Consider the following 26,637-nt stretch of genomic DNA (forward strand, 5'->3'; position numbering starts at 1 on the left):
ACCATGTGACTCTAGGCCTCAGCTTCCTCATCTGTACAAGGTGAGTCTGACCTCAGAGCTCCCTCAGACAAGCGCTGAGTCCTCGCTGAGCTCTGCCCATGAGTTCAGCATGGGGCAGGGCATGGCAGGGAAGATGGGAAAAACCATAACTTTGTTGTGTCGCTGGTTCAGCAGTTAATTTTTTTAGACCATACACCAAGCTTGTCCAACCTGTGGGCCACATGCAGCCCAGGAAAGCTTTGAATGCAGCCCTACACAAATTTGTAAACTTTCTTAAAACATTATGAGATTTTTTAAAAAAAGCTCATCAGCTATTGTTAATATCAGTGTATTTTATGTGTGGCCCAAGACAATTCTTCCAATGTGGCCCAGGCAAGCCAAAAGACTGGACACCCCTGCTATGTATCATAGACACTTTTGAATGTCTGTTGAAATCTCTCACTGAAGAGAGAGAGAAAAAAAAAGCAAAACACACCCCAAATTTCCTGCATGTAACTCTGAAACCTAATCATAGACCTTCCAGGACTCGATGTAGGAAATCAGTAATGCATTTCAAGATAAAACTATTACACAGGCAGCTGGGTGTGATGGAACCTGCCTGTAGTCCCAGCTACTCAGGAGGATGCAGGAAAAATCTTGCAGCATGGCCCTCTGTAATGACAGCCTGAAGTCAATCTCGGGCTCTCACTCTCTAATCCTTCTGGGAAAAGTCCAGGCTCTGTGCCCCCGGACTCTCACTCCCCCACTCCCTGGGTGGCTGGGAGCAAGGTTTCTGAATTCTCATGGGCTTACATAGACACACCACCCTAGCACTGTTATTTCCTTGAAGGACAGAGTGTAAATTCATAAAGTAAGGGCAAAAGGAAGGTCCACAGGGTGGAACGGGGCTAACCACAAGAGGTCTGTCGGGAAATGCAAGTCCAGGGTTGAACCTGGAAAAAGCACAGGATGTAGACCTGTCCACAGAGAGGCTGGCTCCTGCAGCCCCATGCTTGCTTCTCCCTCTGCCAGAGCGCTTTTCAGTTTGTCCTGCCTCTCAGAATCTGCTGAGGTGTCTGCACCACCAGCCTGTGAGCTCCCTGAAGGCAGGAACTGTGTTGTTTTCCCTTTGGTAAAGCCAGTCCCTGTATGCTGTAGACATCAATAACTGTTAAACAAATGACCCTGACTGTGGGAAAAACAGTGCATTTATGATTGTGTGCCCATGGGAACATTCTACTCACAATCCTCTCCATTTATTCTCAGAGAAAGTGTAACTGCCAAGCAAAAGCACCCGTCACAGATTACCATCAGCCTTCTGTCTCATAACAGCCTAGGATGGGCGAGTCAGGAAACCACAGCTCTGCAGGTGGGCTCCTGTGCAAAGCGAGGCTCAGCCCTGTCTGCTGCCTCTAAAGATGCAACTCAGCTCTGCCTGGGCCCAGGCCTGCAGAGAGAGACTCGCTCCTCCAGAGGGAGGCCTCTGGGAAGGCCAGGCTGCCCACTTTTGCTCCTCTGGAGTGTCAGCCTAGGAGCCACACTCCTCCTTCCTGGAAAGCAGGCGGCCAATGCCTTTCTCTCCCTGGGACTGGCACAGTGGTCCTTCTCAGCCTTAATGCTCGGACTTGGGAGCTTCCTTTGGACAGAACAACTCTTCATAATCTGTCTTGAGGGCCAATTTTGTCTTCCCAGGACTGGGAACCAGCATTTGCCCATAACAGAAGGATTTCCTAGGAGGTAGGGCATTCGGCACTAAAACTGGGATAATCCAGGGCAAACCAGGGTGAATGAGCTGCCCTGCTGGGAATTCCTTTCTTATCTTTCACCACAGTAACCATCGCAAGGGTGGCCACCTAACAAGCACCCCCCCAGCTGATACCACTGGACCTCACTCCCTACTTCCCGCTGTTCCCCACCCAGTTCGTCCTATCACTTGCTCTCTCCATGTCCTCACCCTGCCCCACCCCCACCCTGCTGTCACTCTCTGAGCCCCCACTGGAACCTGGCCCCTGGGCCTAAGAATACTCTTAAATAAGCCCAGACAAGGTTACTGCCTTTCCACTTCCAGCTCCAATGCATGCTTTCCAGCTCTCGAGTCACTGGGCCTGTTAGTGAGTCAGGCACTGCTGACTATGTCCTCACTTCTGAGAACCTCTCCTCCTTAATCCCCAGTCTTCAAATTCTCCTGGCTTTCCATTTCGCTCTCTGTGATTCCTGTTCCGCCTCCTTCACAGGTTTCCTATTTATCTCTTATGTCAAGTGTTTTTAATCCGGGGTCCAGGGAAAGGCCTGAAGAGTCTAAGAAACCTCCAAAATTATCTGCAAAAGTGAGAGTGCACGCTGCTTCTGGAAATGCATTTACCACGTTCTTAAATGGGTTTGCGCTCCAAAACAGATTTTAAAATCAATGTGAACTACGTGGAATTTCTCATTTTACTCTATGCTCACGAGTCTCAAAACTGTATGCACGGCCGGGTGTGGTGGCTCCCACCTGTAATCCCAGCACTTTGGGAGGCTGAGGTGGGCGGAGAGCGAGACCATCCTGGCTAAAACCCATCTCTACTAAAAATACAAAAAAAAAAAAAAAAAAAATTAGCCGGGCGTGGTGGTGGGCGCCTGTAGTCCCAGCTACTCGGGAGGCTGAGGCAGGAGAATGGCGTGAACCCAGGAGGCGGAGCTTGCAGTGAGCCGAGATCGTGCCACTGCACTCCAGCCTGGGCAGCACAGCGAGACTCCGTCTCAAAACAACAACGACAAAAACAAAACAAAACAAACAAACAAAAAACTGTATGCACTGTAAGAGTCAGGTGAGTGTTTATTAAAACATAAATCCCTAGGCCCCCATTTAGGAGATTCTGATGCAATAAGTCTCAGGCAGGGCAGGGTCTCTATTGTAACACACATGCTTGCTGGTTCTAGGCAAATGGTCCATGAAGGAAACTTTGAGGACCATTGGCTTTCACATCTCCTCACAGGCTCTGTCATCCATGCCAGGGTTTACACGATCACCAATACACTGATACATCCCATGAAGATGACTCTCCAGTCCTGTCCTTTCTTCTAAGATATGGAGCTATATTTCCAACTGTTGGACATAACTTAGAGACCTCACATATTCTTTCTACTGTTTCCCATTTCAGGGAATGGAAGCAACACCTACCCAATCCCCTGAGTCTGAAACTTGAAGGCCATTTCAGATGCTTTTTTGTGCTTCACCCTCTATGGACCAGTAGCCATCTATTCTATTTCTTAAACATCTTTTGGATCTGTCCCTTTCTCTCCCTTCTTGCTGCCAGTCCCAGCCCTTGTTATTTCTCATTTAGACCACAATAGCCTCCTAGCTATTCCCCTGCCTCTGGTTGAAATCTCATGCCTCCAACTCTTCAATTGCAATGTCACCAGAAAGACCTTCATCAAAGGCAAACTGACTGAGCCTCTTCCCTCATTGGGAGCTCTGCCACTTACTAGCTATATGACCTCATACAAAACTTAGGTATTCCCCAGTTTCTATCTATAGCTTATACTCCTTTATCTGCCCATATCTTTCCTCTTTCCTCATCTTCTTTATAGGGTTGTCTGGAGAATTAAGACTTAATATGTGTAAGCACTTGGAGCAGTACCCGACCCCATGCGGCATGAGGAAGGGAGTCATCGTTATTACAGAATATAATCCCAGCTCTGGGGCAGGCACTCAGGGGCCTTCACATTGTAGCCCTTGCCAAAGTGTCCAGAGCCGACCCAACCCTTGGCTTAGTCTTGTGGAAATGCAACAGGCCCCTAACACACACCCCTGCACTCTGTGGCCTCTGCTCTGGCTCAGGCCACTTACTCTGCCTGGGATACTTTTCTCAGCCGAGCCGAGCTGACTCAAGCCGACCCACTAACTCCTACTCATCCATAAAGACTTGGAATATCTGTTATCTCTTTTAGGAAATCTTCCCTGAAGCCCCAGGCTGAGTTAGATGGTCCTTCTCTGAGCCTTATTATCCCTATTATCATGGTCCTGTGCCTACCATCACAGCACTTACTGTAGCAATGTCTATGCTAGGACCCTCTGCTGGCCAGTGAACGCCTCCAGGGCAGGGGCCATTTCTTCTAGGCAGGCTTCTCCCTATGTAGAGTGAGGACTTAGGCCACAGTTCTCTTCCTATCTGTTGACCTCTAGAGGTCCAAGACTACAGGGTAGATTCCTCTGCTGGTCCCAGGGAACTTCCCTTCTTGCTCTCCTGGACCTGAGGCTGCCCACAAATGGCCTAGCACATTTCAGCGAGGAAGGACCTATCTGATCACACAGCCCAACCAGCAGCCTGGTACTAAAGCCAGGCTTTACCTGGCAGCGAAAGCATCCCCATGACATTGGGCCAATTAAGATGACTTTTCTGCTACTCCTCAAGTAATTAGGAAGAGATATTTCTCCTGCCCAAGATGATTTCTTTTTCCTACACCCAGAGGTTTGAATCTTACCTTTTCTCAAAGCTCACATTGTCATTGCTTTCAAAACACACCTATCCACCCATTCCCATTCATTTAATAACTACTAACAGGCATATGGCTCAGCTCTGAAGGAGATTACAATCTATCAGGAAAAACAGATCATTGCAAAATGGGTGTACCAGAGTATTGGGAAGGCAGAACCTCAGGCTTTGCATGAGGAGTTCTTGTCTGTAAACCAGAGCTGATAAAAATAGTATGGTCTATTTATATGGTGATTAATAGATAAGACATGAGGGTGCCCAGTACCATGCTGGGTATATTCCTCATACTCAGTAGGTGTGTGTCTCTGTCCCCCAAACCCCACCCCAAGGTGCCATGTGCCTCTGATTACTTTCAAGCTGTCACGACAGCCACTTTGAGCTATCTTCTTCCCAAGACTGTGGGCTTCTGGAGAACAGGCCCATGTCTGAGTTCAGATACCCTTCCTCAGTGAGCCATCGTCCTCAGCGTAGCCTGGTGCCTCTGGCCTGGGCTCTGCAGCTGCCAAGTGCATTAGTAAGGGGTGAGTACTGAAGGGTGGGGGGCTAGAGAGAAGTAGCCATAAATACATGTTCCCAAAGCTAAACAGAAACACAGCCAGACTGAGGCAGTTTGTAAAGTCCTGACTTGTTTACCTTCAACATACAAGCAACAAAAGTGAATCTTAAAAGCTGGACCGAGAACCATCAGTAAGGAGCCTCCTGGATGGAAGCAGAGCAGCCCACACTGAGGGATTTATACAAACCTGTCTGGGCACTCCAGCGCAGAGCAGAGCTGGGGTCTACCCAGAGCCCCAAGACAAGGCCCAGCACAGAGGAGGAGACAGGGGCCTTCTCCTGTGCCAAATTCCAGTCTCTCTCTGAAGCACATCACTTGCTAGTTCAGTAGACCCCCTGCAGACATGCAGCTTGGCTCTGGTAACACAGGTGACATCTACACTGACTTCACACAATGCTCAAACCACTGTCACAAGGTCATTATCACATTTATTCCCACTTCACATTGTGTGCTTCCCCCAAGTCACACACAGAGTCAAGTCAGAGACACTGCTGGACAGGACCCTGCCTCCTGCCATCCGGAGGCCTCTCCTTCCAGCTCTGGGAGAACTCTCTCACACTATGAACTCCCCTCTGCCCACAGGCAGCTCCGCCCTGTCTCCCCTCAGCCTGCCCCAGCCTCAACATTCTACTTTTGCCACAGACTTGCCCTCCTTGCCCTCCTTGCCTCCTGTATGAAACTTCTCCATTGGCTCCCACGACACTGCATAGCTTGGCTCTTCTCTGGACTGCCCCTTTTCTGACCACTGTCTTTCCCAAGGTGGAGAGGGGCAGAGAGAAAGAGTACTTCACAGAAAGTCTGGCTGGCTGGTGCCCACCAGGAAGCAGTGTTGTGCTGGGAAGCAAGGCTGGGCACAGAGAGTTAAGGCCAGCCCTCACCATGGAGTCAGTGTGGGGAAGTGAGAACACTCTGGACAACAGCTCCAGCTCTGCCCCAGGTCTGGCTCTGTCGCTTGCCAGCAACAAGACTCCAGGGAGGTAAGTTGACAGCTCGGTAAGACGAGGAGAATCATCTTTTTGGACTTTCTTTTGCATTTGCTGGAGATCAAATAAGGCTGATGAAATAAACAGGAGAGCAGTTTACTAAACATGATTAGCACCCAGCAGATACCATCTTGAACAAGGACAATGCTGGTTGAATAAACAGCAAATCCATATGAGGCAGGACTTCAGGTGGAATCCGCATGAAACTGCCTTCCGTGTCCACATGGAGAGCTGTCATTATCACGTAGTCTTTTAACTTCTAAGAAGAAAAACAAGGTGGCAGGTTCCTCACTGTGGCCTGGGGAATTGCCTCAGGCCTCACCAAGTGGGACCAGGCTGTCAGGTTCTGTCTTTGTGGAATGGCCCAGATCCATTGTGGAGGTCACTGAGGGCCCACTCCTGAGCCCTGCTGTTGGGAAATCACAGTTTCTGGGCCCTGATTTGCTCCTGTGCTTTCCTCTAGCCTCTACTCACACTGCCCTCCATCCCCACTACTGCCCCCAGGGAAGACTCCCTGAACCACACTGAAGAGAATGCTAATGCCCACACTGGGCCCCTGCCGATCGCCTCAGCTGCTTCGCTTCTCTGCAGAACACTTACCATACACTTGCCACTGAACTGAGGGGCAAGCGCCTCCATGAGGCAGGCTGTTTGGTTTGGTTTTTAAAGTAGTGTTCATCTCGGTAGCTCTAGTAACTGGGACCTAGTGATTGCTCAACAAATGCCTTTCAATAACTGCTGGCTTTTATGTTTGCTGAGTTTTGCCAGGTATCGTGTTTCTCAGCCTGCAAGGATTTTTGTGGTGGGGGTGGCACGACTCACTTGAGATCTGGCCACCTCTGCTTTCTCTTTCTTTTTTCCTGCATTTATTTGAAAAATAAAACAAGGGCTGGGCACAGTGGCTCACACCTGAAATCCCAGCACTTTGGGAGGCCAAGGTGGGAGGACAGTTTGAGCCCAGGAGTTCGAGACCAGCCTGGGCAACACAGATCCTGTCTCTACACAAAATAAAAAAAGTTAGCCAGGCATGGTGGTGGGTGCCTGCAGCCCCAGCTGCTCAGAAGGCTGAGGTAGAAGGAGGATCCCTTGAGCTGAGGAGGTTAAGGTTGGAGCGAACCGTGTCTGCATCACTGCACTCCATCCTGGGTGACAGAGCAAGACCCTGTCTCCAAAAAAAAAAAAAAAAAAAAGAATAGAAAAAAGAAAAAGTGCTGTACGTGCAAAGTGTCACAAGAGGAGGGCATTTAGTTCTGCCTAAGGGACCCAAGGGATGCTGTCATGAAGGGGAAGCAAGACTTTTCAAAAGGAAACAAGGAACCATTTCAAGCAGAGGGAAGAGTGTCAGCAAAGGCAGAGTGGTGGGTGGGGGGACCTCAGTCATCACCCTGGGGCCTCATCACTTCTCAACACCTACCCAGGGGAATGAGGAAGCACACCCACGTTGCCATGTCCCAATTCAGGGACTGAGAAACAGAGACGCTTGGAATCACAGCCTCATCAGAGCTGAAAAACATTCTGCAGTGATTTTCTTAGGAAACAGGCCTAGAGAAGGAAGTAACTTGCCCGACACCCATGGCTGACCCACGGCAGAGCCTGGACTAGACAGCAACCTGACGTTCTGTCGCGCAGTAAGGCTTTTCTGCTCCACTTGGCGACGCAGCAAAACCCACCTCCAACTTTTACTATTTTGAAGCTGTTTTTCACTCCACCTTTTTACTCTGAAAAATTTCAAACCTACAGGAATATACAAGGGACACTCTTGTACCTTTCAGTAAACATGCCCGTGGTTAACATTTGCCGCATATGAGTTATCTCTGCCTTTCCCCTGAGCCATCTGAAAGTCAGCTGCAGCTATCATGATACTTCAATCCTAGGGACTTTAGCATACATTTCTTTAAAATAAGGATATTCTAATATATAACGTAAATACCATTGTCACAACAAAGAAAATCAACAATTTACTAAAAATCTAATACAGAGTCCTATTAAAAGTTACCCATGTAATCCCAGCACTTTGGGAGGCCCAGGTGGGTGGATCACCTGAGGTCAAGAGTTCGAGATCAGCCTGGCCAATATGGTGAAACCCTGTCTCTACTAAAAATACAAAAATTAGGTGGGTGTAGTGGCACATGCCTGTAGTCCCAGCTACTCGGGAGGCTGAGGCAGGAGAACTGCTTGAACCCGGGAGGCATAGAGAGGTGTAGGCTGCAATGAGCGGAGATAGCTCCAATGCACTCCAGCCTGGGCAACAGACCCAGGGCAACTCAACAACAACAACAAAAAGTTACCCAATTTTTACAAAATGTTAGATTTTTTTGGGATGCAGGATCTGCTCATGGATTACATTTGGTTGAGCCGTCTGCTTACTCTCTTTCAAGCTAAGCTAGAATGTGAAACTATTTAAAATTTTTTCATTGACAAAGATGTTGTGTGTGTGAAGAATTCAGGCCAACTGAAAGTAAACTGTAGGTTGATTAAGAGGTGACTCCCAGATCACCAATGGAAAGCTATATTTTCCCCTTGGTAATTATTAACTCACTTATAGGGTGCCATTTTTTTCTTAATGGGCACAGGTGTGAAACAGGTTTCATGTTATGAAGTAGACTTAAAATGTTTATTGTGAAGTATTTCAGGCCTGTGAGAAGTAAGTTCCCACGGTCCCACCACGCAGTCTAGGAAATCTGACAGCAAGTCCTAAAGCTGTTTAGTTCGCCTTTAGTGACGCCTGCATCCTCCTCCCAGACCCAGAGCTCCTCCTCTGGACCAGGGGGAACTGCCACCTTGCAGGTGGTGTTTTCAATTCCATGCATGCTGTCTGTAGTACAGCCATACAACTATTTTACATACATGGTTCTCAAACTTTTTTGGTCAGAGAACCCCTTTACACTCAATTATTGAGGATGCCAAAAAGCTTCTGTTTTATATAGGTTAAGTCTATCCATATTCACCTTATTTGAAATTAAAACTAATACTTTTTTAAAACACAAGAATATACAAGCAGACATTTCATTAGCTGCCACAGTGATGATGTCCAAACATCACATAGCTCTGGAAAATTCCACCATGCATTCATGAGACAAGAGCTGAAATGGCAAATGATGTCTTAGTAATATTATAAATATAGTTCTGACCTACAGACTCCTTGGAGGGTCAACGTCTGGAGTACGTTTTGAGAACTGCTGCATTACAGCAATGAAAGACAATGAATTCGCTCTCTGTGTATTAACATGGGAAACCCAAATGGTGACTGAGCCCCATTTTTGAGAGTGTTAGAATTAAAGAAAGGCTTTGGGTAAATAAAGTCTACATTCAGTGTTAAAACCCTGATACCTTCTTTTCTGTCCAAATTGGTTGCCCACGTCGTGGGCAATCAAGATGTTTGCCTTTTCTCCTTGGATGCCACCCTCTCAAGAGATGCCTGAACAGCGGGTCTCCATTTCTCTGTGAAGTCTGGTGCAATCTGGAAAAACACTCCAACCAACTGCTGGGGAGTCTGATATTCCTAGACTGCCCCTGTCTCAGACGCATCTCCCACACTCTTTCAAGGTCACCGACGTAGCCCTTTCTTTGGGGAGCATCTGACAGTCACGTGGACGTTAAGGCTACTCAAACCTCAGAAACATTTATATAGGTTGCTCTGTGTCTTCATCCCAAAATTTGTGTCCCCAGAGTCTGTGACTCTGATCACTTGTGAAGTAGAAGAGGTTTTAGCACAGCCTTGGGACAACTGTAGAGGCCTGGCTTGGGCCAAGGATTGGGACAGTATGTCCAGCTCCAAGGATGAATTAACAGCCTGGGAACGAAGACACTGGCTCTGCCCTTACAAACACCCCAGATGACAGAGCAGCCACTTGGACTCCATGTTATTTACTAGGCACAGAGACAAACATGAATGCATAACACAAGCGTTCTGCTCTGAAAGAGCTCTAGGCTGGTAGGAGAGATCCTGAGCCGACAGAGCATCGACAAGAGATACGCATGCAGGCACAGGGTGCTACAGGACGGACAAGGTCTCTTTTGTCTCCTGTGGTATTAACAGCGCAGAATGATGGAGACTGCAAAATAGAGATCAGGAGGGCCTCGATTCTAGCCTTGACTCTGCAAACTGAGACGAGTTTAGCTTTGAGAAGTTAAAGTTGAGAGGGCAGATTTTGATCCTCTCAGAGATCAAAAGCTCTGCCAAGTGACAACAATGTGACCTGGAATACGTTACTTTGTAGGCCCTTGTTTTCTTTTCTTTTTGAGGTAGGGTCTTGCTCTGTCACAGGCTGGAGTGCAGTAGTGTGATCATAGCTCACTGCAGGCTTGAACTGCTGGGCTCAAGCAATCCTCCCACCTCAGCCTCCTGAGAAGTTGGGACTATAGGCTTCAGGCATGCACTACCACACCTGGCTAATTTTCATTTTTTTTTTTCTTTTTTTTTTTTTTGTAGATCACTACGATGCCGAGGCTGGTCTTGAATTCCTGAGCTCAGGCGATCCTCCTGCGTTGGCCTCTCAAAGTGTTGGGATTATAGGTGTGAGCCACAATGCCTGGTCAACCCTTGTTTTCTTATCTGTAAAGTGGGAATAGTGATACAAAACTTCAAAGGGTGAGAATTAAATGGTATGTATATCATGTAACTAGCATAATGATTGGTTTATAACACTCAGAAAAGCTGAGCTGTTATTTTCCTCTTCTGTGGGTTCAGTTACCAAAGTGAAGCCATTGGACTAGACTAGTTCTCATCCATTTTCTGCCCCAGCCCACCTGAGTATCTTAACACTGTAATGAGAATAACCTAGAATCTCTAGAGGAATGTTTCCCAACCAGAGGCACATGGGATTCTTTGAGACAGAGGAAGGCAGAGAAGCATCAGAAGCTCTCCAAATGATTTGGCTACAGGTCTTTAGGGAAGTGTGTGTTCCCATGGAGAGTGAACAGACCACGTGATCTCTGAGGGCTTGTTCAATTGCCTCTGGGACTCTCTCATTTGCCTGTGAGGACTGGAAACACCTGTGAGAAAAGGAAACACTAGGTGTTCCTGGAGACTCCTCCAAACCCTGACACAAAGGCGTACAACTGGGTGGGAAGGACTGTAAGGTGAACCCTGGCTGTGCGAGACTTCTTACATCTTTACAGCTTCATGATGTGCAGCACAGTGGAATAAACAGTAATGATTGTGCCCAGGCAGCCACAGTTCCTTCACTACCTGACAGCAAGTGAAATGTCTGTTTGTCTGGTCTCTTCTCTAACATGCCACCAGGAAGCTCCACCGAGTAGCAGCTTTGGTAGCACAGGAATCTCCAGGACCATATATCGAAGTAGTTAATTAAATCCAGCAGTTCAATAAATGTGTACTGCCAGGCAATGTTTTAGGCATTGGGAATACACCAGTGAACAAAACAGGCAAAAATCCCTGCCTTCTGGGAGTTTACATTCTAGAGGGGTAAAGACAGACAGTACACAGTAAAACAAATACCTTCTATAATATGTTAGAAGATAGTACATGCTTTAGAAAAAACCCACAGCCTACTAAGGACAACAGAGAGACCAGTGAAGGAAATGAAATTAACTGGCTGGCCCCAAAAGTGGCAGACATATCACACATCCATATCACATTTCCTGCTGCTGCACCGCGATCTCAGCTAGTTCCTGCTCAGGTCAGCCTTGTTCAACCCACATTTCCTGGGAACCTGTTCTGCTAGGCCCACACCTCTACAGATTCTTCCAGCTAGCACCCCAGCTGCCCTAGCGTGGTGAAAGGAATCACCACCCACCTAAGACATGTCTGACTCATGTTTCCCCCACACCCACATGTGATCCACCAGATAGTCCTGGAGGCTACAGCACCACGGCACTTCCTAAATCTGGTGACTTCTCACCACCTACCCTGACTGCTCCACTGCTGGCCCAAATCACCCTCATCTCTTACCCGGATGACTGTGGCAGCCTCCCAAGAGGTCTTCCTGCTTCTATTCTTGCCACACTGCCAGCCATTATCCACACAGGTGCCAGAGTGATTTTCTTAAGCTTCTGTTGGATGTCTTTCCCTTTGCTTCGAACCCTTCCTCCAAAGGCTTCCCCTAACTAAATTCTGACATATGCGCTAAATTCAGCACAGCTCGCAGGCTTTGCCGTAGGGCCTGATAAAGCCTGGGCCCTTATTTGCCTTCACTCTTCCTTCTTCATGTTGCTCCAGCCTCTGTATTTTTCTTGACCTTTGAACCCAACAAACTGTTCCTATTTCAGGGCCTCGTCCCCATCTGAGGATACCTGCTGCCCCTTCCACCCCAAAGTCTTCAGATTTTACACGGCTGCCTCATGTCCCCATAGAGGGCACTGGCTAAGGCAGTGGCCCCGTCATTCTCTACTACGCTGCTCCATTGTTTTCACATCTCTATTGATGGTTTCTTGACTATATTCTGCCTCCCTACTCTGCCCTCAGTTGGAGGACAAGCCTGCCTGTCTTGTTTACCATTGTGTCCCTAGCACCCAGAGCAGCCACTGGGTGACTGGCTGCCTGCGACGCCTGCCAGTGCCTTCTAAAAAAATCATTCCTATCCTTCAAAGTTCACCTGAGATCCCACTTTCTCTTTAAGGTCTTCCCTGACAGTCCCCAACTTCTCAACTCTTACTGCCCCTCCTGTTTATGCTCATTACTGTCTATGCTACAGGGTCCTTACAGCGAGTCGCCTCCTCATTTCTGTGAGTGCTGCCTTCCTCACTCCCGACCAGTCCCTGAGGACAGAGGCCGCTCCAACTCAGGCGTAAGAGCAAAAGGGCAAAGCATCTGTGGTCAGGAGGCACAGGTTCAAGTCCTGGGTCTATCACTCACTGGCTATGTCTCTTGTCAAGTTACTCTCTCCTTCTATGAAACAGAAACAATAAAAACAATGCTAGCTGGGTGTGGTGGCCCACACCTGTAGTCCCACTGAGGCAGAAGGCTTGCTCGAGCTTGGGAGTTTGAGGCCAGCCTGGGCAATATGGCAAGACCTCATCTCTAAAAAATACAAAAACAAAAACACCCCACAATGCTACCTTCAGGATTATTGCAGTAATTAAATAAAATAATGTCAGTGAAAGCATTCTGTATGTTGTCATGCACTCAAGAAAATTCCTAGCTCCTAATCCAGTTAGGGCTTGGAAAACGTTTCTTGATTGGTGAGTAGCCAGAGCTAGAGCTGGTAAGATATATTTGCACATTAAAAAGGCCCTTTGTATCCCCACCACAGGCGCCGTGGTATCCCCATATGTCAGTCAGCATGAGGAAAAACGAAAAGTTCACAGCTCCTATGGCTGCTGACCTTGCAGCTCCATGAACGCTGCTTCCACCAGGACTGTCACTACGGGGCCAGGCCAGGGACCTGTGGCAGAGTACAAGCAGCCTTGTACGGGGAAGGGACGCTCCAGAAAACCTGGGCTTTTGCTTTGGTTCAGCCACTACTCTGCTCCCCGTAGACAAACTCTGCTCCACACTGGGCCTCAATTTCCTGATCTGTGCACTCAGGAGCTGGACTAGATTAGTGTAATCTTCAGACTTGAAAATCATCACCACCAACAACAATATGACTTTTTTTCCCTCAATTAATTATCAAGGAATACATTAAAAAGACAAAAGTACTCAAGCCTGTAATCCCAGCACTTTGGGAGGCCGAGACGGGCGGATCACGAGGTCAGGAGATCGAGACCATCCTGGCTAACACGGTGAAACCCCGTCTCTACTAAAAAATGCAAAAAACTAGCTGGGCGAGGCGGCGGGAGCCTGTAGCCCCAGCTACTCGGGAGGCTGAGGCCAGAGAATGGCGTGAACCCGGGAGGCGGAGCTTGCAGTGAGCTGAGATCCGGCCACTGCACTCCAGCCTGGGTGACAGAGTGAGACTCCATCTCAAAAAAAAAAAAAAAAAAAAAAAAAAAAAAAAGACAAAAGTAGAGTTATTTTGGCTGAAGTAGAGGATAAGATGCCCAAAGCACCACTAACCTAGGTAAACTACTGTAGATCATCTCCAAGGTCTTTTCAAGATGGAAACTTCTAGATTTCTACGATTTTAAAACTGAAAAAGAGATTGATGTGCCTCCTCCCCATTTACTTCTGATATAATTTTCTGCAATTAGTAATTGACAGGGTAGAATAAGCTGCTGGAATTTTTCACAATGTAATTTACAACTAAAAATGACTTTGGAAGTTGATATGCCTTTGAAATGAAAAGTATTCTGTTTTCCGAAGTTCCATTCACAAGTCCTCTAAAGTTAAAAGAAAGTTACTAAAATGATAGGAGCAGAAATAAAGCCCACTGGAAAATAAGCAGCCCTGGACAAGTTCTACCTACCACCATGTCAATTTTAACAACTCACTGCAAACTGCTTCTCAAGAGCCTGTGTAGCGTGCTGCGAAAACCACCGGACGAGGCCATCCTTGTTAAACCCTGGTTCCATTCCTTCCTCCACCTGCCATGTGACCTTGGACAAGCCCCACAACTTTTCAGAGGTTTTCTCAGCTATGAAATAGGAGTGATGACGGCGTTCTCATCGATCTAACACGATTAAAAGATTCAAATAAGAAAACTGGTGAAATGGCACTTTGAAAATTGTGAAATAATTTTCAAAGTGAGGGACCGTTACTTTATGCTAAAAAACAAAGCTGTCATGAGTCAACCAAACAAATGCCCCAAACCCCACAGGATAAAAGTCTGTCTGTCCTATCATCTATAATCTTTCAGAGTTGTACGGCAGGGGAGAGGCAGGTCCAACATGTAATCTCCCCTTTAGAAAGAACAATCTCAATGAGGAATGCAGTTTGTAGACTGGCTGGCACTCACACATGTGCTAAACAGCAACAGCCTAAGGTCACAAGCCTCACAAGTGGAGGGTCAGGATTCTTGCTATTAAGTTCATGAAGTTCCTATAATAAAAATAACTCTCTCTGTCTATATTTAGATAAAACAACCAGTCTCAGGTCATTCTAGAGAGAAGAGCCAGGACTCACCAAAATGTACCTCTGAGCTAAACAACAATCCCCTAGATGGCTCAGACCCTCCTCCCTATAATCTGAGGCAGGGGCTAATTTCTGAGTAGATCCTTCATCCAGAAGCCATTAAAGGTCACAGGCATCAAGAGACACAGGCCTGTGTAATGGAAAGACCAGCAGCTGAAGAGTGAGCAGATCGTCACTAACGTGCTGTGTAACCTCATGTAAGTCCCCTGCCCTCTGGTCATGGATTTCTTGATCAGTATACTGAGGGGTCATGAGATGATTTCCACAGCCCATTCACCAATAAGATTCTAGGTTTCCTCTTGACATCCCTCTGTTCCCTGTATTGGTTTCAGTACTCACCTTGTGGCCATGGCTGAAAAGTGGCAGCACAGGGAACCCTGAGGAGGTGAGTCCGGTACTCCCACTGGGCTATGCTGATCAGAGGACCACAGACTCTCTGAAGACAGCAACTTGATTTTTATAGACTACTTAAAACCAAACAGGAAAAGGAAGCTGAACCAGAGACAAAGGGGAAACAAACCCAAGTGAAAAACTGAAACCTAGGTAGAAAATAGAGAAACAAGAAGCTAGCAGTGCAGAGCCCTACCAGCGTGGGTGGCTGAGAGGCACTTCACAGGCCCGACACCTCCACGGCTGGCAACCTCAAGCCTCTAAGCGCTTCCTGCAAGTGTGCAAGGGTGGGTGATGCCTGCTGGAGGTAGGGGCCAGGTCGTGGTGCTGGCCCCCGACGAACTAGCTCTATAGTCTGTCTAAGTCAATGCCATTTAAGAGGTCTGAGCCTCGGTTTTCCATCTGTTATAGAAAGTGCAGGCTCAGCACAGACGACTTCCTATAGGCCTTAAGAAAAGGCTACAAGAACTCGCAAGAGTCCCCGCTGACTCTCCAGAGAATAGAAGACTAAATGATAAAGACTATAAGCTGATCTTTTTTTTTTGAGACAGAATTTCACTCCCATCGCCCAGGCTGGAGTGCAATGGCGCGATCTTGGCTCACCGCAACCGCCACCTCCTGGGTTCAAGCGATTCTCCTGCCTCAGCCTCCTAAGTAGCTGGGATTATAGGCGTGTGCCACTATGCCCAGGTAATTTTGTGTTTTTAGTAGAGACAGGGTTTCTCCATGTTGGTCAGGCTGGTCTCAAACTCTCGACCTCAGGTGATCCGCCTGCCTCGGCTTCCCAAAGTGCTGGGATTACAGGCATAAGCCACCATGCTAGGCCGCTGATCAAGTCTTAATATTTGACTCTGGAACAAACTTTGTACTTCTACCGAGCAGACACCTCTCTCCAATGAGGACATTTAAGTCAGCAATTTAGAGCCTGAAAGGAAAACATTTGAGGAACACTGAGAACTTGGCTTTGTCACTTGTTCATTAAATGGGTGGCCTCAACTGTAAAATGGGGTTAGTTATACTTACTTTGCCTATCTCCAACAGGGTTCTCATGAAGATAAAATCCAGTTCAATCTTTCTTTCAAAATCTACTGAGAACTCACTAAGAAGCATGCACTGTGTTAGAAATCACAGACAAAAAATTCAGAACGACTGTACTGGTCCTTAAAGGACTTTTATGGCTTAGAAAAGAAGAATCCTGCCCTCTGGTCATGGATTTCTCGATCAGTATACTAAGGGGACCTGAGATGATTTCTATAGCCCATTCACCATTAAGGTGCTAGGTTTCCTCTTGACATCCCTCTGTTCCCTGTATTGGTTCCAGTACTCACCTTGTGGCCATGGCTTGATAATGTTAGCAAATATTTAATAGATCCATTAAAATACTGATATAGTGAAAAACAGCTGTACAGAGTACAGTACAAAAGAAGTATCAATTCTAATTGCAGAGATGAATGCACTTTGAATGCTAAAAATGCATTTTTAAGAGGCTTTTAATGATATACATTTCCCTTTAAGCACTGTTTTAGTTGCAAACCACAATTTGGATGTATTGCAGTTTTCTTTTTTCTTTTGGTTCAAAATATTTTTAATTTTCTCTAGTGATTTCTTCTTTTATCCATGGATTATTAAGTGCTTTGTTAAATTTTGAAATATTTGGTGTTTTCCTATATCTGTCGCTACTTATTTCCAGTTTAATTCTACTGGGCCCAGAGAACATATTTGGTGTGACTTCTTCCTTTGTTTTTCCTGGTATGATCTCAATCCTTTCACATTTATCAAAATGTGCGTTATGGCCCAGCATGCAGTCTACCTTGGCGGATGCAGCATATGCGCAAGGAAAGAATGTGTATTCTGAAACTGGTCGGGTGCAGTGTTCTAAAATGTCAATTAGGTCATGGTGGTTAATAGTATTGTTCAGAACGTCTATGTCCTTGTTACTTTTTGTTGCTGTTGTTTGTTTTTGTCTAATTATTCTGTCAACTGCTGAGGGAAAGGTCCTGAAATCTCCAACTGTGACTGGATTTCCCTCTTTAATTCTGTCACTCTTTATTTCATGGGTTTTGAAGCTCTTATTAGGTACATTTTTCCATGCCGCATTGGTTTTCTGCACTGCTGTAACAAATTACCACAAACTGAGTGGCTTATAACACACACACTTACTATCTTAAGAGTTTTGTAAGATCATAGGAGGTAAGAAGCCCAACATCATCATAAGTCCCACATGGGTTTCTCTTGCTCACCTTTCTCAGCTTCTAGACACTGCCTGCATTGCTTTCTCATAGCCCCTCTGTCCGCTTTCAAAGCACGCAGCATCGCTCTGACCCTTCTTCCACAGCAACATGTCTTTCTGACCACGGTGTGGACAGGTTCTCTGCTTTTAAGGACTCATGTGATTAGACTGGACCCAATGGATAATCCAAGATAACCACTCCATCTCAAGGTCCACAACTTTAATCACATCTCCAGAGTCGTTTTTGCCACGTAAGGTAACATTTTATTTATTTACTTTTTTAGAGACAGGGTCTATCGCTGTCACCCAGGCTGGAATGCAGTGGGGTGTGATCATAGTTCACTGCAGCCTCAAACTCCTGGCTCAAGTGATCCTCCTATCACAGCTTCCTGAGTAGTTAGGACTATAGGCACACACCACCATGCCTGGCTAATTTAAAAACATTTTTTTAAATAGAGATGGGGTCTTGCTATGTTTCTGAGGCTGGTCTCAAACTCCTGGTCTCAAGTGATCCTCCTGCCTTGGCCCCCAAAGTGCTAGGATTACAGGCATGAGCTACCATGCCCATCCCACGTAAAGTCACAGAGTCACAGGTTCTAGGGATTAGGGCAGGGTGATGGCATTACTCTGCCTACTACACATCCTTTCACCTTCAGTTGATTTGTATCTTTGTCCTATAGATAGTGTATGATTGAGTCTTGCATTTTCACCCAGTTTGACAATTTCTATCTTTTAATTGGGGTATTTAGTCTATTTACATTTAGCTTATTGATACAGATGGATATAGGTCTACTACTTTGCTATTTGTTTTCTGTTTGTCTCATCTGTTTCTGGTTCCTCTGTTCTTCGTTTCCTGTATTCTTGTGGGTAAACTAAATACTTTTCAGAATTTCATCTGAATTTCTCTGTTGACTTTTTAGCTATACCTCTATTTTTTTACAGGTCTTTCTAGGGATTACAATATACATTCTTAACTTTATAAAGTACACTGAGTTAATATTGTACCACTTCAGTAAAATGTTAAGAACTTCATAATTGCTTAATTTCATTCTCCACTCCCATCCTTTATGGTGTAGCTGTCATATGTGTTACATACTCAAAATATAATGTTATATATTTTTGTTTTAGACAATCATATATATATATATACAGCTGACCCTTGAACAGCACAGGTTTGACCTTCATAGGTCCATTATACTACTACTTTTTTTGAGATGTGGTCTCGCTCTGTTGCATAGGCCAGAGTACAGTGGTGCAATCACAGCTCACTGCAGCCTCAACCTCCTGGGCTCAAGCAATTCTCCCATCTCAGCCTCCCAAAGTGCTAGGACTACAGGCATGAGCTACCACCACGCCTGACGCAGGTCCACTTGCACATGAAATTTCTTCTACCTCCGCCACACCTGAGACAGCAAGAACAACCCCTCCTTTTCCTCTTCCTCCTCAGCCTACTCAGTGTGAAGATGACAAAGATGAAGAACTTTAAGATAATCCATTTCCAATTAATTACTAGTGAAACTAATTAAAATATATTTTCACTTATGATTTTAATAAAATTTTTCCCTAGCTTCATTATAAGAATACAGTGTGTAATACATTTAATAACAAAGTATGTATTAACCAACTGCTTATGTTATTGGTAAGGCTTCCTGTCAACAATAGGCTCTTAACAGTTAAATTTTAGGGGATGCAAGTTTTAGGTGGATTTTCAACTGTGTGAGGGGCCAGCACCCTCACCCCTGGATTGTTCAAGAGTCATGTGTGTGTGCATATGTGTGTGTGTATTGAAGAAATAAAAGTCTTTATGTTTACTCATATATTTCTCTTTTCCAGTAATCTTTATCCATCCCCGAACATCTGAATTTCCTGTTTTTGGTTTTTTTTTTTTTTTTTTTTCAGCCTGAGGAACTTCCTTTAGAATTTCTTCTTGTTTTTTTGAGACAGGGTCTTGCTCTGTCACCCAAGCTGGAGTACACTGGTGTGGTGTGATCTCGGCTCACTGAAACCTCTGCCTCCCAGGCTCAAATGATTCTCCTGCCTCCTGCCGTCTGAGTAGCTGGGACTAAAGGTATGCGCCACCATGCCTGGCTAATTTTTGTATTTTTAGTAGAGAACGGTTTCACCATGTTGCCCTGGCTGGTCTCAAACTCCTGGATTCAAGGGATTCGCTCACCTCGGCCTCCCAAAGGGCTGGGATTATAGGCGTGAGCTACTGTGCCCGGCCTCCTTGAGCATTTTTTGTACAACAGGTAAGTTGGCAATAAAATTCTCTTACTTTTCTTTTATCTGAAAAACATCTTTGTCTTCAAGCCTCAAAGCACTTTTTGCGAATAGAGAATACTGAGGGTTTTTTTGTCTTTCAGCACTTTAAAGGTATTGTTTCACTGTCTTCTGGCCTCCACGGTTTCTGAGAAGTCAGCCATCATTCACATACAATGTACGTAATGGATCCCTTTTCCTTTGGTCATTTTTAATATTTTCTTTTTCTTTCGTTTTCAGCAGTGTGACTGTGATGGGTTTAGGTGTGGTTCTTTTTGCATTGATTTTGCTAGGGTTTCATTGAGATTCTTAGGTATGTAATTTAAGGTTTTTCACCAAATTTGGGAAATTTTAGTCATTATTTCCTCAATTATTTTTCTTCTGCCTCATTCTCTTTCTCCTCTTCCTCTGGCACTCCAAGTACATGTATGTAGACCTCCTGATATTATCACAAGGCACTGGTAATTCTTTTTAAAATATTTTCCCATTTTTCAGACTAGATATCTATTGATCCATCTCCAAGTCCACTACCCTTTCTTCTGGACCTCTGATCCACTTTTAGTCTCATCCAGTAAATTTTTCATTTCATTTCCAGTAGTAGAATTTTCAATGGGCAAGTTTTTTATAATTTCCATTTCTCTGTTGGGATTTCCTGTTTGTTCACTTTATCCACCTTTTATTAAAGTCTGTGAACATATTTATTATGGGTAACTTGAAAACTTGCCTGTTTGTTCCAACTTCAGGAGCATTTCAGGGTCTACTGACTGCTTTCTTCCCCTTAAGTATATGTCATATTTTCTGACTCTGTATGTCCACTAACTTATGATTGTATGTTAGATACTGTATGATACATTGCAGAAAGTCTGGATTATGCTGTCTTTCTTTAAAGATGTAAAGTCTGTTCTGGTAGTCAGGGAGATTACTGGCAGATCCTTTTGGTGCTACCAAGCTTGGCTCAAACCTTTCTTCAGTTCTATTTCCATTTTGAACTTAGCCTTAGGGGTGTGCCTCCCCTAAACAACCCCCCAACTCTACCTCCCACCCCCCACCCGCATCTGACTCAAGAGCACAGTCCTACTTCTAAGGTGTGACGTTCTGGGATCTCAACTGAATGCCTGAGGTGTTCAGGGAAGTTTCTTCGTTCAGGTTAAGCTGGATCTGCAACATCTCCCAGAACTGAATGACCTCTGGCATCATCATTGGGTTCTTAGCCCTACAGCAGGTGATCTCTGCCAGGCCTCATGAAGAGTCTCACTCTGCACATGCACACCCAGCTCTCAGCCAACAATCCAACTAGAATTCTTACAAAGAACTCTGCTGTCTTTGCCCCATCACAGGGCTTCCATTTCTCTAGTTCCTTGCCCTGCAAACTCCAACTATTTCAGTGGCATAGAATTCTAATGTCTGCCCCGAGCTGACTAAAATCACCCTTCCATTTGGGCTCCACCACTCCATGCCGAGACTAGATGGTAACTGCAGGCAGAAAGCCAGGGGCTTCTCATGGCGTTTCCTCTCTCAAGAATCAAAGTCCTATCCTGTCTGTCCAAAGTCTGAAAATGGCAGGGATTTAATATCTTCCATGAGTCTCAGTACCCTTTGTATATTCAGTTGCTTCACATGTTTTACACAGTTTCGTAGTTGTTTTTGTCAAGAGAGCAAGTCATTACCATTATTCTGCCATGGCCAGAAGCAGAAGTCAATTATGATTATTAAACTACAAAAGGGTATTCTTTCTCATTTTCTGAAGATGCTAGCCTAAGAGTAAACATCTTCTCTGTGAGAAGTGTCTTTCAGTTTCACCCCTCGTTTCCTCTGTCCTTCACATGTTACTACTACCTTTTATCGGTTTCACTAGGTAGGTAACACGTAAGAGTGAACCTTCTGGGGCTATTATTTTAACTCTATCATCTAGCTTTAATAAAGCATTGAGAAGAATTATGAAAAGCAGCAAAAAATGTGGCAAGCTTTTTGAGCAGGGTGCTATGAGACAGGGATTCCAGCCCTTGCTTTGTTATTGACATGCTGTACGTTCCTGGGCATTCAGGTCTCTACTTTGACCCTGGTGTCTCCAGGTCCGATGAAAAAAAATGATCTTATAAATAACTATGTACTACAGGTATGGTACCAATTCCTAAATCGACCACGTCAGGGCAACAGAAAATGTTGGAAAGATGGAATAGGAACTGCTGACACTTGTGAAGCAATTTAGTGAGCAAGTTAAGAAACATATCCTGTTTAAGGTAGCATCTTACAATGTGACACCATGAATTGCACTCAGCACCTGGTATACTGCTTAGGTAGCAGGTACAGTGTAAGTGGTGATTGTATGAATAACTATGCATGGATGAATAAATTAATTAATGAGGAAGAAAGGCATCAACTCATACAGGATATTGATATTAAATTCTAAGGCATTTGGCTTTGGATTTTGAACACAGTAAATGCTCAATAAACAACAACTGTGTTGACTTGAATTAAAAGACGTGCTTTCCATGTATCCAGACCCCAACAGAAAGCAGAGTGGGCTGACAATAAATCATAGAGCTATACTAGAAGACACTCTACTTAGGAGATCTAGTTCAAAAACTTGCTGGGGTGACTTGGGAAAGTCAACTCTCTTCTGTGGGTTTTAGTTTTCTTTTCTGTAAACAGACTAATCTCACTTCTCTTTCTTTCTCATTGGGATGTTTGTGAATGAAAGGGTCCTTCACTAACCAGAAATGAATTATGTTTGTATAATACTGACATTTCATGAGAATTTGTGTTAAGAAGGCAGGGTGTTTTGAGTACAAAGGATTATGTACAAAGGATTATGAAATCTTATTAATAATGCTGCAGTAGGCTTTTAAAATATAATATTTTATATGTGCTATCATTAGTTGACTCCTGGAACCTCAACTATCACTCCAAAAACCAAAATGGAAATTGGATCTGCCAGAGATTCTATTATTCTCAACTACTTTGCCTGAGAGCCATTTCTTTAAAAAGTTTACACTAAAAAAGCTCAGCCAGCCACAAGACGTTAAAGTGCCTTTTCCTTTCCAGTTCACTCACAGTTCAGTTTCAGCTCTTGCTGATAGGGCCTGCCTAAGCCTGCCTGCTCTGTGAAGTCCAAATGTTTATCATACCAGAGGGAAGACATGAAGAACAAACAACTCAAGTAAAAAAAAACAAAAAACAAAAAACAACTCCAAATAATCTTTCTGATGATCTGAGACCTGTCCTCAGAAAACGTTTCATTTCCAGAGTTACAGCATCTGGAAAGAAAGCGTAGATGGCCAAATAAAGAAACTCCGATGTCAGCTGAGCAATCTCTTAGGGGGACTGTAATATGGCTCTTCACCAATATCTGTGACCTTAGACTTCCGTGGACTTGTGTTCCTGAGGACACTATGCTACATATAATCTTTCTCCATATACATCTTTCATCATATAAAGGGAGAAGTAAAGGGGAAAGGTAAAATCCCACCACCAGACTCCTGGAATGGGAAATCTAGTTTCCTGTACACGTCCTGGTGGTTCAGGCTCCTGTGCCTTTGTAAACACAGCTGTCCTCACCTCCTGAAATGACTTCTTACCCCATCTACAGGCAAACTTGGGTTTGTCCTTCAAGATTCAATTTGCCTATATCTTCTTTAATGAAGTGTTTACTGAGCCCCCAGGATAGAGAAAATTATTCCTGCACTGTGCTACTTCTGTATTTTGAAATTTTATCAATTTAGTGGTCACAGAGCATTACCCCTTTAGGAAGCGACTATCATTTCTTATTTATCTTTTATAATCAATTGTGGGCAGCACAATTCTTGGTACATGGTGTGTGTTCAGAACCTTTGTTAAGCTATTTTGCCTGAAAGGACTGGGACTCAAGAAGTGCACGAATTACTAGTGGTATAAAAAGGGGACAGATAGGGCCTTGTGTTTTCAAGCCTAGAGTTTGCTGAGTCTAGCCTCTGATACCAGGCCACCCTGCCCTGAGGTACTCCCTTTCAACCACACTCCTGGTTAAACTCATCTGCAGCAGAAGTAGATCATATATGCCAGCCAAGGAAACCAAATATTCTAAGGAAATCATTACTAATTCCCAGAAGAAAATTGTAACGTCTCAGAGAAACGCAAGTACCATAAAAGAAAAACTTAAAAGACAGATAACAAATGAAGCAACCTCTACCATGGGAAATAGAATTTTAAAATCCAATAAGTGTAATAAATGTCTTTGGAGACACAAGGGAAGATACTTAAAACATTAAGTGAGAATAAGCCATAAGGAAGAACAACCAAGCACTTTTTTTTAGTATAAAAATATAATTGTTGAAATAGAGAACTCAACAAATATGCTCAGCAGAAGCAGCAAAGATGAGAAACTGAGAATCGGGTCAAAGAGTTGACCCTAAAACATCAGGTAGGGAAAAAGGGACAGGGAGGACAGAAGTATCAATTTCTGTGTAAAAGGCATCTCAGAAGCAAAAAAAAAGAGAGAGAAAAGTGAAATGACAGAAAATTTTGTAGAATTCAAGAAAGATGTAAGAGCTCAGACTGAAAGGGGTGGGCTGGGCGCATCACGCCTGTAATCCCAGCACTTTGGGAGGCAGAGGTGGGCGGATCACGAGGTCACGAGTTCAAGACCAGCCTGACCAACATGGTGAAACCCCGTCTCTACTAAAAATACAAAAATTAGCAGGGTTTGGTGGCGCATGCCTGTAATCCGAGCTACGCAGGAGGCTGAGACAGGAGAACGGCTTGAACCCAGGAGGCGGAGGTTGTGGTAAGCCAAGATCGAGCCATTGATACCAGCCTGGTGACAGAGCAAGACGCCATCTCCAAAAAAAAAAAAAAAAAAAAGAAAAAGAAAACAACGTGCATGTACACATACAGACACAAACACCAATTATGGTATCTAATAACAGCAGAGACAGAGACAATTCTAAAAGCTTTCCACATAAAACCAAGTCACCTACAAGGGAACAAAAATCAGACCAGACTTCTTCACCTCAACTAGGGTAAAACAAAGAGGTATTATCTTCAGAATGCTGGAGGAAACAAATTTTTGAACCTTACATTTCATTCCATACCAATCTAAAGTATCATATACATGCAAGGAAGAAAGAAATATATTTTTAGGTATACAAGATTTCAGAAAGTTTTACAGGTACAGACCTTCTTTGGAAAAATTTCACTGTATATATTCTAGCAAAAAGAAAATTTACCCCTAGGAATAAATAGCAGGCTATGGCACGTGGGAGCATCCAACTGAATACTTTTAAGCCATGAAGAGGGAATGAGGTACTGACACATGCTACAACAGACAGACCTTAGAAAACATTATGTGCAGAGAAAAACATGAGACACGAGGTCACATGTTATATGACTATATTTATATGATACTCAGAATAGGCAGATTTAAAGAGACAGGATACAGATTTTTTTTTTTTTAGAAGGAGTCTCACTCTTGTCGCCCAGGCTGGAGCGCAATGCTGCGATCTCAGCTCACTGCAACCTCCCCATCCCAGGTTCAAGCAATTCTCCTGACTCGGTCTCCCAGGTAGCTGGGATTACAGGCATGTGTCACCAGGCCCAGCTAATTTGTATTTTTAGTGGAGATGGGGTTTCACCATTTTGGTCAGGCTGGTCTTGAACTCCTGACCTCAGGTGATCTGCCCGCCTTGGCCTTCCAAAGTGCTGGGATTACAGACATGAGCCACTGTGCCTGGCCAGGACACAGATTAGTGGTTGTCACAGGCTGGTGACAGGGGATGTATGCCTGGGTCTTAATTTATAAAGGTCACTGAGAATGACACAAAGAGGTCAGTGCCATTGAAAGAAAAGTTTAATGTCATTCACAGTTCCCCCACAAAATAAGAGGCACAGCACAACATGCAGGGCCACGGGGGAAGCACCAGAGTCAATAAGGAGACAGGAGCAAGGGGAAGGCACAGGCCACAGCCCTTATTGGGGCTTCCATAGGGAACGCAAGGCAGGCAGGATAAATGGCTTAGAAAAGGCTATAACTGAATAATTCTAGCAGGCTTTGGGGCCTACGAGGTGTCCCTAGCTGTCTGGAACCTGGCTCTGGGTTGATGTAGAGCAGGAGAAATATTGGCTTGGTGTGTGAGCATCAGATAAAGAAAGTGGCTGGGGTATGGACTCAGGATTGGTTGGTTTGTATATGAAGGACAGACTTACCAACAAAAGCTTCTTCTTATTGTCTCTAGGAATTAGCTAACCCTGGGGGGGTAGTCTCTTCCCCAGCCAACAAGGCCCCATAAAGATGTCAAAACGTTGGGCACAGTGGCTCACTCCTGTAATCCCAGCACTTTGGGAGGCTGAAGAGGGCAGATTATGAGGTCAGGAGATCGAGACCATCCTGGCCAACATGGTGAAACCCCGTCTCCACTAAAAATACAAAAGTTAGCTGGGCTTGGTGGCACATGCCTGTAATCCCAGCTACTCGGGAGGCTGAGGCGGGAGAATCGCTTGAACCTGGGAGGCGAAGGTTGCAGTGAGCTGGGATCGTGCTACTGCACTCCAGCCTGGTGACATAACGAGACTCTGTCTCAAAAAAAAAAAAAAAAAAAAAAAAAGGATGTCAAAACATCATAAAATACAAAAAAAATGATTGATACGAAGTGAAGGAACAGACTAATCAATATGGAACTTCCTTTTGTGATAAAAAGAACTATGCAAGAGGAGCTGGGCACGGTGGCTCACACCTGTAATCTCAGCACTTCGGGAAGCTGAGGCAGGATTGCTTGAGCCCAGGAGTCTGAGACCAGTCTGGGCAACATGGTGAAACC

The 26,637-nt window shown here is 44.9% G+C and overlaps 1 protein-coding gene across 1 annotated transcript in view; it reads right to left on the minus strand.

Moving 5' to 3' along the window:
• EVL (Enah/Vasp-like) overlaps positions 1-15,590 on the minus strand; it is an 85,615-nt gene extending 70,025 nt beyond the window's left edge. Inside the window, exon 1 of the mRNA XM_011991645.1 lies at positions 15,307-15,590. Within this exon, the coding sequence (XP_011847035.1) occupies positions 15,307-15,317 (11 nt within the window). The 5' untranslated portion in view covers positions 15,318-15,590. The remainder of the gene's footprint in view (positions 1-15,306) is intronic.
• Positions 15,591-26,637: the final 11,047 nt, after the last annotated feature.

This window comes from Mandrillus leucophaeus, unplaced genomic scaffold (genome assembly GCF_000951045.1).
Source record: "Mandrillus leucophaeus isolate KB7577 unplaced genomic scaffold, Mleu.le_1.0 Scaffold4, whole genome shotgun sequence".
NCBI lineage: Eukaryota > Metazoa > Chordata > Mammalia > Primates > Cercopithecidae > Mandrillus > Mandrillus leucophaeus.